The 15,301-nt window shown below is 34.8% G+C and overlaps 1 protein-coding gene across 5 annotated transcripts in view; it reads right to left on the reverse strand.

Moving 5' to 3' along the window:
• LOC110024982 (GPI ethanolamine phosphate transferase 2) overlaps window positions 1-15,301 on the reverse strand; it is a 56,103-nt gene that overhangs the window by 27,009 nt on the left and 13,793 nt on the right. For all 5 annotated transcript variants that reach the window (XR_002294067.1, XM_020725199.1, XM_020725201.1 and 2 more), the window contains 2 exons: window positions 3,745-3,797; window positions 3,551-3,653 (listed from right to left, as the gene is read on the reverse strand). Coding sequence is in view for 4 of the 5 variants with exons in the window: in XM_020725199.1 (XP_020580858.1) it covers window positions 3,551-3,653; window positions 3,745-3,797 (156 nt within the window). In the remaining variant the exon portion in view is untranslated. The remainder of the gene's footprint in view (window positions 1-3,550; window positions 3,654-3,744; window positions 3,798-15,301) is intronic.

Here is a 15,301-nt window from a genome sequence, read left to right on the forward strand (position 1 = left end):
AGAGCGGACACTTGCGGGAGATCGCGAGATCGCGAGAGATCGCGGGATATTGCGAAGATTGCGAACGATCGCAGAGAGGCGCGATGGGTCGATTGGACGAGAAGCGGTGCTCGGATGCGGACAATCGGAGCAGGCGCAAACTAGGGCAGCGCTCGGACAAGGATGATCGCGGGAGAGAAGGGTCGTGATCAAGCCGAGCTAGAGAGGCTTCCCTTTGATGTCTCTAATACCATGTGAATTTTGAATAATTCTTTTTCTCAATGAATACATAGATAATTCACCTATAAATAGGCGAGTACAAGAGAAAAAGAGGAAAGAAATCTTCCTACAATTAAGTAATTCCTATAACTATGGAATAAACATAAATACCTATAATTAAGGAATTACCCTTTTATACTATGACTAAATATAGCAAGTACTAAATAAAATTAAAGTAAATAATAATAAGGAGCGTAATTCCACAGTAACCTAACAGGAAAATATTTGCAAGATATCAACCACCACAGCATAAGTAAATGCCACAATAATATCTAATTTAGCTTGGCTAAGGCTTCCCTTTTATGTTAAAACTTTACACATGTTCATCAATCATTTGATATATTCTAGTTTACACCAAAAACTTCATGCTTCAAAAAAAAAGTGCACGACTTCGTACTTTGCCATAGCCAATCAACCAGAGTATACAAATGTTGTTCCTTTCATTAATCATGTGATTAACTATGTTTAAAATACTACCCACACAAGTAGTATTTCATGCCCAAAAAAAAATCATTTTATTTTGTGCATTAATTCATTGAATATACTATAAATATACCCATAAATCTTGGTTTGGAAATGTTTGTCTACAATAAAACAAGATACTCATCTAATTATAATTATAATAATTTTAAAACGATTATTACTGATGATGTTATGCTAAGGCAATTAAATATGTAAGAATGCAAAGTCCCAAAAATAAGCATGTCATTCCAATTAGCTAGTGGCACATGGTTGTGGTTTCGTCGCACTTAAGCACCAAGCTATACACATCTTTATAATCAATATCCATAAAAATGATTTGATCTGCTTAATGCCTCGATAATGATTCATATATTCATGCCACTTCTCTCTCTCTCTCTCTCTCTCTCTCTCTCTCAAAAATATGCACGAAGAGAGTTCAAATGTGCTATCTGATCTCTTCTTGGTCACTCTCACTCTCCTACCCCATGGATCATTTCATAGCACAGTTTACATGTGAAATGATGTGCATCAAAACCTTCGTAAAGAAATTCAGTTCTTAGTTGCACAAATCATAATATTAAATTGTGTCAATCATGTTGTCATCTATATTTTTAATAATCTTGAATCTCATTAAAGAGCATATAGAAGATGAATGTCACTTCATTTAGAAAATAATTCAATCAAAAAAGATAATGTCACGACTAAGTCCGGAACTTAGAATTAACTAAGGCGGTAACAAACGGTCGGACAATGGAATAAGTTTTCTATATTTTTTATTATATCAAGGACAATTTAATATAAAAACATTAATCAAAAAATCCACTAAAGGGAATATTTTAATTAACAAATAAAAATTACATTTCTAGTTATAAGCCTCTTCTTCTATACACATTAGCTCCTCTAGAATCTTTCTTGTTCAAAAACTTAAACCTGAAAAAAATATTAAAACAATATAATAAATTATTTAAGATAACTCAGGCGAAATCACACTTCGAAACTACAATGACCTAACAAAAAAAACAATATATATGTCAATCTTTCATATTTCTATGAAAAACTCATAATAATCTAATGTATGTGTCGGTGACATTTTCTTAATAGAATAAACTTATACTTTAATATGTATTAAATTTAATTATATTCTTTAAGATTTAACCTTTAACTTTACATTTACTTCATATTATTAACATTCATATTTGTCTTAGAAGCAACGTCAAAACCTAACACACCCCTGACTTATATTATCCCGTCGATGCGGAAATTCATGATATAAGTTGCACAATTGTCTAAGATGAAAAAACACATACTCTCCCAAGACTGATATTCTCTCATTGGCACAACAGTCAGCAATCTAAATGTCACAATTATCTTGAGCAGTAGGATAATATCTACGAGCGCAGGAACACCAACGTCCCTTACAAGTAACATAAGAGAGTGAACTCTAGCATGCACAAACAAGCATTCATATATACACTACTTCGTTCTTCATAACATATATTATTTTCTTTTGAAATATTTTACCTCAGCCTATTGATGAATAAATGCAGTCTTATTAAATTTATAAATCATGCAATAAACTGATATATATGCATCTAGACTAGAATTTTCATATAATTTAGTCATCAAACCTCTTCTTAAATAAATTATAATGCAATTTTTTAACATGCATACTTCATGACTAAGGATATGAAGAGTACTATATTATTTAATCTCATTGATACAAGACATAATAGTAAAAAAATTGTAAGTAGTGATATATTTAAAAACAAAAAAATATTATTGTAACTTAAAAACATAATTACTCACTTTGATTCTAAAAGGTTTTTTGGTTCCCAACTTACGTCGTGTCCTTTGAGTTACCACCTATAATATAAAATATAGCATCGAATAAATTTATCTCGTATGACTTAATTATATTTTAATTAATTATAGTTCAAATTCCTCATTTTAATTATGAGTTTAAATCCTTAAATTGATACTAATATTAAATAAAAAATAATTTAAAAGACCAACATGCATATTGTTTTCTTTTCATTGGGTTACTATAGTTTAGAATAATGATTACCCCTGTGTTATCTTAGACAACTCATTATGTTGTTTTAATATTTTTTTTCAAATTTAAGCTTTTAAATAGATGAATGCTAGAGAAACTAACGAGCACAAAAGAAGAGTTCAGCAATTAGAAAGGTAACTTTTATTTGTTACTAAAATTGTTTCATTTAATGACTTTTTCAATTATTTTTTATATTAAATTGTTAGTGGTATAATTAGAAATATAGAAAATTAAATTTGACCGTCCGACCATGTATTCCCGCCTTAGTTAATTCCAAGCCCCGAGTTGGGTTGTGATAAATAATCACTCGTCATGTTTCCAACTTAGAAAAACTAGCAGACATATTACTAATGTTGTAAGTCCATATAAGTTCTTATACCATGTAACAATCTGGAGTTAATTAATAATCACTCTTCGACATTGGAATGATTGTTGGCATAAGCTTTTCTTTAGGAAAATTTCTTTTTTATATTAAGTGGACCATGCTGGTCTCCTCAGTAACATTTCATTCGTTCATTCATTTATTATATAAACATTGAGATTATTAGATAATCCACAAACCCCATTTTCAATCATGATAACTCTTTTTTCCTAATTAAACTTTACAAAACTTAAGTGCTCGAGATTATAAATACTTAAAATGCCAGAAAGCTACTTCTTGCTTCTTAAGAGTTTCAGTTTAAGAGTAGAAAAACTCTCACTGGCAAATACTAACATCGATGTCGATGAGCTATCATTTCATCATAACCAGATAAGTTCAAGGCACTGGATACAAACCAAAAGTGTGTGCCTTCCATAATCATCTCCATTCAGAGCATTATGTGTGTGAATCAATCTAATAGCATCATCCATTTCCTTCAGCTTAGAAGCCATCAACAAACTGAGTTTCAGGTTATAAGCAACAAGTTAGATGATTCATCTAACAATATAGATTCAGATAAACATTGAAAAGAGAAAAGGTAGGAGTATACCTGTGACGGCCTCCAATATGCCCTGCATGATCTAAACCCAAATAATGGAGAATCTGAAAAATGGTCAAAGGATCGTAACTAAAGATTATAATATGCGCCCGACCAGAACAAAGATATATATTCATGCTGAAATAATTTAAATTTGTGGTCTGCAATTTCCCATCCGCAGGAGCCCAGATTTACATGAACAAATTTTCATCAACAACAATCCAACAATCTTTAGGTATCAATTTTTCACTTGAATAAAATAGCAATTCATGGATGGCAACATCCAACTTTGATTGTGTAGTTAATCCTGGATTCCAGAATTAAATACTGATTTCCAGATTTGTTTATTTCCAGATTTGTTTCTTTCCTTCATAGTTATTTCTCTAACTATTTATATGCATTTTCTCACCTTATTTTTTAATGTAAAATAAGGGAATAAAGTCATACAAACTCCCATTTTTACCCCGATTCTCAGTTAAATTTTCAAGATGATTATAAAGCTGCGATTACTTTTTTGTGAGGATGATGGATCATTCAATATGGGGTTTGTCCAAGACAAAAAGTCATTCACCAACACTTATAGCTAGTTTCCATCTAAAAAGAGTGGCACTAACCAAAAAAAAAATAAATGTGCACTAACATATGTGAAGGTCCTCATGGAATGATGGTAGCATTTGCCACCAAAAAGCCAAGTCAAAAAGTCGAAAAATCCAACAAAAAAAATAAACCTCAAAATTAAAAATCTTAATCTTTAAACAAACAAAAGACAACCAACTATTCTCTTAGTAGAAGTTTATTCTGCAGCAATATAGAAACAAGCTTGGTTGTTAGAAAAGGTAAATCCACATATTTCTCATTTAGGGTGTAAATGAGCCAAGCCTACTGGTACTTGACTTTATTAAAAAAAACACGCAAGCCGACCTTAACAAGTCATGTGTTCAAGCTCGAGCCTAGATTCGAGCTTGTTTATTAGACAAGCTCGAGTTTGAGCTGGAGCTTTGTCTGAGATCTCATCGAATCAACTTGATTAACTTTAATAAAGATCTATTTTTACTGATTAACTCATTTTAATTGTCAACTAAAATTTTAGAAAATTAAAATTGAACAAAAAAATTGATCGAAGCAAGAGCTTTCAATTGAGCTCAAGTATTCAATTTGAGTACGCACTTGACTACTTTACTTGATTTGAGCTCAAACTTGCTAAATGAGCACAAGCCAACCTCTAGCTCGAGTTTTATCAAACCAATAATTATATGAGCTTTTGCTTAAACCAAAATTTAACTCGACTCAACTCATTTACACCCCCCAAGTCCCATTAAAAACAAAAGAAATTGGTACTTTAGAGCATCGTTTCATATGACCGAAAGTAAATTTTTCTGCTATACATGCCATGAAATTTATAACGTCAAAATTTGCTATGAGTCGCTATCAAAAGTGGTTGGACTATGTTCTCTTAAAAATTTGACACTTAACAATATAGCCTAATCTCCAAACAAAATTGCATCTTATAATTAATCCATTAAGAGAAAAATGATCGTGTTGTTAATACAACTCATATTTGTCACTTTCAAAATTTGAACTTAGAAAGAATGATATACGATGTGAAGATATGTTCAATAATTTATCTTCTAAGGAATAATCACTAGAATATAAAGTATGAGATTAAATTAAAAAAATTTCTATCCACCATAGCTCCCAATTCAATATCACTAGAATATAAAATATGGGTGTCTTTTCTGGTGCGGGAACCACATGTAGGGGACCAGAAGTAGATGTCTGTGCCCAATATTTGTCACTTTCAAAATTTGAACTTAGAAAGAATGATATACGATGTGAAGATATGTTCAATAATTTATCTTCTAAGGAATAATCACTAGAATATAAAGTATGAGATTAAATTAAAAAAATTTCTATCCACCATAGCTCCCAATTCAATATCACTAGAATATAAAATATGGGTGTCTTTTCTGGTGCGGGAACCACGTGTAGGGGACCAGAAGTAGATGTTCGTGCCCCGTATTTTAATTCTGCATTTGATATTAATGTATAGAATTAGAAGCAGACATGTATATGCGAGGTCTGACCTTTTTTTTTTCTGGAATATGTTGCTGACTCAGGTATGAGATTAAATTAAAAAATTTTCTATCCACCATAGCTCCCAATTCAATATCACTAGAATATAAAATATGGGTGTCTTTTCTGGTGCGGGAACCACGTGTAGGGGACCAGAAGTAGATGTTCGTGCCCCGTATTTTAATTCTGCATTTGATATTAATGTATAGAATTAGAAGCAGACATGTATATGCGGAGTCTGACCTTTTTTTTTTTCTGGAATATGTTGCTGACCTTTTTTTTTTCTAGAATATGTTTTATTATTTTGTTTAGTTTGTTTTGTTATCATTTGCATGTCTGCATGCCTGGATTGTTTTCCATTATTTATTTTTGTGCATCTGAGATTCCACAGAGAATATAATCTATGCTCTACTTGAAAAATCTTAAATAAAACATTCGAGATAAATTAAAATTAGAATTAAAATATTCATGATTTTCAAAACTTGCTTTTACTTTTCTAGATGGTCTTCAGGCCGGTTTTAAAACAGATAGCATAGCATGGTCATATCTCAAGTCATAATTAATAGTGTCTTCACAATAATTAAGGATCACTTTAGATAACTGCATTCATATTTGCATGTCCCGATGAGAAGCTCTCGTGCTTCTTCAATCTCACTAGCCCAGCATACCTTATAGGAGGTTGTCTAGTGCGCCTAGATCTTTAGGAGGCTCCCAGACAAGGCATAAGTCCTCTCGTTCGGAGCATTTTCAGTTTTGTAGTTGAACCTCCACCTCTCTTTCTATCCTGAGGCATCATTATCACTTTAGCAGGTGTAAGTTCCACATCTTGCAGCTCCAGCTTATAGTCATAAGATACGACGCAATTCACGGATTGCTAACCAGGGAACTTGGGACATGTTGAGTTGACTACCTTCACGACCAAATAGGCTTATGGACTTAGTAGCTTGGGATGACGGGTCTGTGATCCCCTGACTAGGCTACCACCACCTCTTAAGGATTACTCCTCCCTTTTCTTTGACTACCCGTGTTAAGTAATTTCGCTCGTGTTGACTTCGTTTGTATCATTTTGACGGCTCGATGTCGATGAGCTACTGCCCATTTGGAATACGACCATTTGCCACCTGTCTTTACAACCCAGATATGCTTTGACATATTAGGGTACCCCCATTGGGATGATTATTGGTTATTACTTAGGTATCATATGCCAATAAACCGCTACCTAATTGGGATGTGAGAGACTAGCTCTTTGCCCAATGGCTTAGGCAGAGCTTTGAAGCATATGGGCGTTCCCACACAAAATAACCTTCATTTGATAACTGAATTTCCCAAGTCTATGATAATACGAGCGAAACACCTTTTATCGAGAGTATTATTGGGTATCCCCCAAGATGTAATTAACTAAGTGGGACACATCCCCTTGAGAGTACTCTTGACCCAAGAACAGGCATCCACAAGTGAATCTCTGGTTATGGGTAGCCTATGTAGGTATTTTTCGTGAATATTGGTTTATGACGCCTCCACCCGACCTTGTTTGGACGGACATACTTAACCTATTCTTGCAATGTATATTATACGTAGACTCTCCATATTTTTGTTTTTTTCTTTTGTCTGTCATATTTGTTGTATATCTGTTTTTTTCAATTCTTCTCTTCTCTGGGAAATGCATATGACCCGGAAGAGAGATTTTTTCGAAGAATCGAAATATACGATGATCGACAGGTTGGCGACTCCTTCAAAAATAAAAGAGAAAAAACATAACGAAAATAACAGAAGTTCCGTATTCATGATCCAAAACTCTCGTGGGAGTAATGACAGCCAAAAAATAGATATTCTAGAAGAAAAATTAGAGAAAGATGTGAGTCAAATCAGATCAAGAGTAGATAAACTTTTCTTGTCCATTGAAGGGCAGCTCTTATCCATGGAGAGAAGATTCACGACTTTAGAAGAAATGATGAAAAAGATCACGAAGTTTCACGTAAAGTCGCCGGCCACCGCAAGATCAAGCTACGACGTCGAGAGAGGATGTGGGCAATAATAAACTTAAGGATTTGTGTGGCACCAATGGTGGCATCATTGTCTTTGACGAATATGGATTCGTGGAATCGAGCAAAGAAATCGTGAGCGGACTTAAATGACAGCACTTGGACAGCATAGCACGACATTCTGACGACGGGAACAAATAGAAGCAAGGAGATTGAGTGAAAGAGTTAGGAGCATAATCGAGCGGCAGCATTTGGAAGGTATATGGAGGTTTGGAACGAACAGCAGCAACCGAAATGGGATAATTTGCATCTCGGGGCTGAAGAAGATCAACAACAACAACAACAAAGCCTAAATCCCACAACGTGAGGTCGGCTACATGAATTCTTTTTCCAGTGCATCATATTTAGTGTCATATTTTCATTTAGTTCTAGTAAATTAAGATCATTTTTAATACAATAAGCCCAAGTCTTCCTAGATTTACCTCTGCCTTTCTTAACACAAATCGAATCTAAAACATCTACTCTCCTAATCGGATCATCAGATAGTCGACGTTTAATGCGACCAAACCATCTAAGACGACTTTCTCTAATTTTGTCCGTCACAGGAGCTACACCAACCCTATCACAGATATATTCATTTCGCATTTTGTCTCTCTAAGTGTAAAGTCACTCATCCACCTAATCTTTCTCATCTCGGCAACACTTAGCTTATTATTATGCTTCTCTTTGAAAAGCCAACAGTCAGCGCCATAGAGCATTGCAGGTCTCACCACCGTCTTATAAAATTTTCCTTTCAGTCTAAGCGGTACTTTTCTATCACACAAAAGGCCCGAAGCATTTCTCCACTTCAACCAACCAACTTGAATTCTACTATTGACATCCCCATCTATATCTAAACTAAGATCGGGGCTGAAGAAGATCGATTCAAAAAATTTCAACCTAAAAAAGAGAACCATGATGGATGGGACCACGACAGAGGGTTGCATCCAACTGCGCCAGTGTCTTTTGTTGTTGTAGTTTTACGGAAGGAAAGCAATTCAGAAGTAATGAAGAGAACGGAACAAATGAAGCTAAGAAAGTGAGAGTGTTGCGACTGACTTCGACACTATAGAGTATTCAGGATGAAGACAATATGGTTGCGCTTTGCGGTAACCTCAGTTTGTGCAAGATTTTGGTGACTATCAAGACCATAGTGATGGCAATTCAGGATGCAGGATTCGGATTCTTGATCGAGTTGCATAGCATGGAAGAGACACGTGATACAAAGTTGGCAGAGGTTCTCGTGATTGATGAATTACGGAATGAGTTATTTGGGGTTGTGGTACTCTCAAAGATTGACTTTAAATCAGGATGTCATTAGATTTGGATGCGGCGAAGGATGTACACAAAATATCATTTCGAATGCATGAGGGTTACTACGAATTTTTTTATTAAATGGAAAGGTTTTTTAGATGATGATGCCACATACGAGCCAAACGACTTGATCGAGCAACAATTTCATTTCTTTTCCACCTTAAGGACAAAACGTATTATTGGGAGGGGAATTATGTTATGCTGACACCAACGACACCTTCTGTCACGCCAAGCCCGCCAAATAATTTGAATATTTACTTTAGCAGCAAGCCTGAAAGAGCAATTTAATCTTTTGTTGTTTATTATTGTGGGGTATAAATAGGGCCAATAAATTTATAGTTAGGATTATGCATAAGATTGTTGTCTTGGGTCTTAAGCTTACGGTTCGGGAGAGATCGACTTCCTCTTGAAATATAGGTGCTTTTCTTTATGTATTTGAAATGTATTGTTTTGTGCTATTAAAGAAAAATATTTATTTCCCCCGATTTATGTGAAAAATTAACCTGTTCGTATCACACGCTTACTGGATGAAGTTTGAGTTTCAATTTTGGCAAGGGTTTCTCTACATTGAAGATCCATCATCCATGAAAGAAGTATCGCCTTAATGAATCTGACATTACCTTTAAAATTAAAATCAGAATATAGGAAAGTAAAAGGAGAGTTTGTATGACTGAATATTAATTCTTTATCATGTGCTAAAAAGTAAGATGACGCAAATAAAAAATAACAATCAACATAAAAATAAATAAAAAAGTAATCTTCAATTCTAGAATTTAGAATTAACTAAAGAGCAAAAATAAAATGTTCACGTCCATAGATTGTTGGATTACAGTAGATGTAGAGTTGTTTTTCATAGATTGTTGGATTGTTGTAGATGGAAAGATATCATTCAAAGACTCAAAATTATTTCAATGATTTTAAAACAAATAAAATGTTTGAGACTATGGTTCACAAGCGGACATGATAATGTAATTGTGTAACTACAGAAAATTATTATAAAAACTGGCAAACCGAATTGATTGTGAAAGAAAAATCTATTATGGAAGTGCTTTTGTGCTATAGAAGCAAAAAAGAACAAGTATACATAATCTTAAAATGATATAAATCATAATTTTGATCAAAAGATGCAAATCAAAAAGTGGTAAGTATTTAAACATATAAATATATAAAATATTGGCTGATATGACAAATAGTTGTACAGAGAGCAAAAATGTTTCCAATCATAATATTTTAAATTGAGGGCACCGTAACCTCCATGTATTTTATATTGAATTACAAATATTGTCACAACAGATATTTGAAATGAGTTAACTTGTGTCATTTACATATGATAGTTTTAATAAGCATTACCAAGGCTGATTCATTTATCCACTCTTGATGAATGAGTCAAATAACATACGCGTGTTAAACATTAAGAGGCAAAAAATAAGATATCAACTATCAAAGTTATTTCATGCAGATGTAAAGGAAATAATCCAATGAGGCAAAGTCCTTTAAGGTCAAATTTCATTGGCTAAGTTGCTTACCAGGATACATTGGATGGCACGCACAATAATTATAAGAGGCATTTACATACATACAATACAAGTCTTATGTATTTATATATTTAACACAAACATTCATATTGCATCCCACTCAAATCTTCAACATCATGTCAAAAATATCACCATCACAACTTTTTAAAAGTGAAAAACATATTTTCATGCATAGGTTTATGACACCGAGGTGTTGTAAGTGTAAATATCAAACTTTGGATGTTAGATAGGGAATACATAAGAATTGAGTGATGTGCATGTAAATTTCCGTAATTATTAATCAGCCACTAAGGTAGAAGATCTGTTAGGACAAGATTTGCTCTTCACTTAACAACTACATGCTAAAAACGAAAACATTAAAGATGCCTATCAATGTAGTCTACAAGATATTGACCAAAATCATAATTGGAAAAAGCAATCCCCATATGATTGTTGACATAATGGCATGATTGTTCACCTCTCAAAATCAATGATAAAGGGAAATGCTCCAATAAATAGCATGACAATTCATTTAGTGATGGTTAGAAAATTCCTTGAGAAACGAACTTAAGGTTTAATGATGTTTAGAACAAAAAGAAACTTTGGGATTCCGTTGAGTATAAGGCTACAAAGATTTATAATCAATTAAAAGTATTAATTAAGAAAATAGAATAAAAATTATTATATTAGATTCAAATGATATCTTAAATCTTGCCCTGCCCCAATCCTTAACATCTTATGACTACGTGATTAGGGTTGTCAAAATGACTCTTTTTTCGTGAACGGCTCGTGTTCAGCTCGCTAAGCAAACGAGCCAAACATGAAAACATTTTTTGAGCTTGAAATATAAACGAGGCAAACACGAGCTGAGCCTGAGCTCGCTCGTGTTCGGCTCGTTTACACCCCTACTCTGCACAGTCAATGTAGGTCACAGGAACAAACCACTACAAATCGTATCTCTCTATTTGATAATTTATTGGTGATTAATTGTCAATTATCTCTCCAAAAATTGAAATATCTAACTTTATTTGTCTCAAATAGTCATTTTGTAACTTTAACGATGAACACTTTTGTGGGAAATCAGATAAATAATTTTGTATTTCACTTACTTCTTTGAATTGATAATACAAGGTATTATATAGGAGATTACAAGTAGAAAAACTAGGAAACTATTTCACTAATTCCTTTAATTTAAGGGATTACAAATTAAATCTAATTCCCTTAATTTAAGGAATTACCAATTAATTCTAATTCCCTTAATTAAAGGAATTAGATTTAATTCTCTCAACCTTATTTCCATCTCAGACACATCTCCACACTCTCCCTCAAGCTAAGGAATAGATGTCTTCCATTCCCAGCTTGGATACAAGATCATTAAAACTTGAACTGTTCAGCCCCTTTGTTAGAACATCGGCTAATTGTTTTTCTGATGGAACATAAGACATACACACTAACCCTTCCTCTAGTTTTTCTTTGATGAAATGTCTATCAATTTCAATATGTTTTGTCTTATCATGTTGTATAGGATTATGAGTTATATTAATAGCTGACTTGTTGTCACAGTAGAGCTTCATAGGACCCTCCCATTGGATTCCCAAATCATCCAAAATGATTCTCAGCCACAGTAATTCACATAATCCTTGAGCAATAGCCATGAACTCTGATTCTGCAGATGACCTTGCCACTACATTTTGCTCTTTGCTCCTCCATTTCACTAGGTTGCCTCCAAGAAAAGTGCAATATCTTGTCTATATCGTGTAGTTGCTCTTCTATCCACTAGGGAGCCAGCATAGTCAGCGTTGGTGTAGGCTTCCAGAGTAAGAGTGTCATTCCTTTTGAAAAAGATTCCTTTTCTCGAATTGTCTTTCAAGTAATGCAGTACCCTGTAGGCAACCTGAAGATGAGGTTCTCTTGGATCATGCATGAATTGACTGATCATACTTACAGAATATGCTATGTCTGGTCGAGTGTGAGCAGGGTATATGAGTCTGCCAACCAATCTCTGGTACATTCTTTTATCCACAGCTGGTTCTTTTTTAGCTTCTCCCAACTTATAGTTTGGATCTATTGGAGTAGAGAATTGCTTACACCCAGTCTTCCCTGTTTCTGCCAATAAACCAATCACGTACTTCTGCTGAGATATGAAGATCCCCTGTGTGGAATATGTCATCTCAAGACCGAGGAAGTACTTCAATTTCCCCAATTCCTTTGTTTCAAATTCTTTTACTAGTCTCAGCTTCAATTCATGCTTCTCTTTCTCATCATTTCCATTCTTTATGATGTCATCCACATAGACTAAAAGAGCAGTCACTCCCCCTACAACTGAATGTTTAATGAAAAGAGTGTGGTCACCTTGGCTTTATTTATACCCAGATTCCTTCATGACTCTTGCAAATCTATCAAACCATGCTTTAGGAGATTGTTTCAACCCATAAATGGTCTTTTTGAGCTTGCACACCTTGTTACCTGTGTCCCCTTCAAATCTCGGAGGGATGTTCATGTAGATTTTCTCATTTAGGTCACCATGAAGGAATGCATTCTTAACATCATACTGTAGCAGTTGTCAATTAAAGTGAGCAGCCAATGATAACAGGATTTTCCTAGTGTTCATTTTTGCAACTGGAGCAAATGTTTCCTAATAATCCACCCGTAAGTCTGAGTGTACCCTTTGGCTACTAACCTTGCTTTATATCTTTCAAGGGATTCAACAGCCTTGTACTTCAATATAAAAATTCACTTGCAATCAACAATGTTTTTTTCCTTCGATTTGTGAACGATCTCTCATGTTTTATTCTTTTATAATGCACTCATTTCCTCTTTCATAGTGTCCCTTCATTCCCCTTTTGACAATGCCTCAGACACATTGTTAGGAATGACAATGGTGTTCAAACTCACAACTTGTGTGAGCTGGTGATAGGCGCTTGAGAGATACATAGTGAAATAGTGGATATAGTGGATTGGATTCTTGAACTTGTGTCAGTTCAGGAACGGCTTTTCTCCTTGACTACACCTGAGAAAATCTTGGGAAATCGTGAGTGACACTGGTTGGAGTAGGAGATGATAAGGTTCAGGATCAGGTGACTCAGATGTGATTGGTTCAGAGGACTCGGGTTCAGTTGGAACAGGAGGAGAGTTGATTCAGGTTCAACAACACGGGTTGGCACATGTGGAAGGTCAAGGGTTTTAAGTGGTTCAAAGGGCTCACAAGTATTATCTTCCATCATGGAAATCTCCCCCTGAAGAGAGGACTTAGAAAAAAAAAAAGGATTTATTTTCTGTGAAAGTGACATCTGCAGAGATGTAAAATTTTCTGGTAGAGGGATTGTAACACTTATATCATTTTTGAGTGGAGGAGTAACCTAGGAAAACACATTTGATGGCTCTGGGATCTAGCTTCCCTCTATGTTGTTTGTGGACATGAACAAAAGCAGTACACCCAAATACCCTGGGAGTGAGGCCATTTGAGGTTATGAAGTGAGGGTAGAAGCTATTTAGGACCTCTATGGGGCTTTTGTTTTCTAACACACGGGAAGGAAGTCTATTGATCATATATGTGGCAGTACGAACGGCTTCTCCCCAATAAGACTTAGGAGCATTCCCTTGAAATAGTAATGCTCGAGTGGTGTTGAGTGAGTGGTGTTGAGTAAATGCTCTCATTCTTTCTTTCAACTACCCCATTTTGTTGGGGTGTGTCCACACATGATGAGTCATGGATAATCCCATGTGATTGAAAGTAAGGTGATAGAATTTGATTGAAGTAGTCCCTAGCATTGTATGTCCTAAAGTCTTTTATTTTGACCCCAATTTGATTTTGAACCATTGAATGAAAATTAGGTATAACAGTGCTAACATCAGATTTTTGTTTAAGAAGGAAGAGCCATGTAACCCGGGTGCAATCAACAATTAAGGATACAAACCAACGAGCCCCAGAAACATTAGGTATAGTGGAAGCACCCCATATGTCACTATGAATCAGATGAAAAGGATGAGAACTTCTTTTATTGCTAATAGGAAAAGATACACGGGTATGTTTTGTCAATTCACAAATGTCACAATGAAGCTCAGAAATATCTAATCCTTGGAATAAATGAGGAAACATTATATTTAGAACCCCAAAAGAGGGATGACCGAAACGTAAGTGATACAGCCAATGACATCTTTGTTCGAGGAATCAAGGAAAGATGAAGACAAATTGCTCCTAATTTTCTGGGATGGTTCAGGGTGGTAAAGACCGCTCATTTCCTTAGCAAGTTCAATCCTCCTCCCTGAGTCCTGTTCCTGAAAAACACAATAAGAAGAGAAAAAAACAGCATAATATTTGAGATCATGAGTCAATTTTTGGATGGACACAATGCTTGTTGACAGTTTGGGTACATGAAGAACGTTTTTAAGGATAAGGCTAGGTGTGATATGTATATCACCAATCCCTGCAACGGTAGCTAAAGAGCCATTGGCCATGATAATTTTTCTATTACTTGGACATGGGGTATAGGCTTGGAAGAGTTGAGATGTGGGGGTCATATGGTCAGTAGCACCAGAGTCTATGATCCAAGAGTTGGTATAGAATTTGTCTAAGACATTCATGCAAACAGTTTTACCTGAAAGAGCTATCGAACATGCTCCAGAAGGCTTCTCAAGAGATCCCAA

Source organism: Phalaenopsis equestris, unplaced genomic scaffold, assembly GCF_001263595.1.
Source record: "Phalaenopsis equestris unplaced genomic scaffold, ASM126359v1 Scaffold000287, whole genome shotgun sequence".
Lineage (NCBI taxonomy): Eukaryota > Viridiplantae > Streptophyta > Magnoliopsida > Asparagales > Orchidaceae > Phalaenopsis > Phalaenopsis equestris.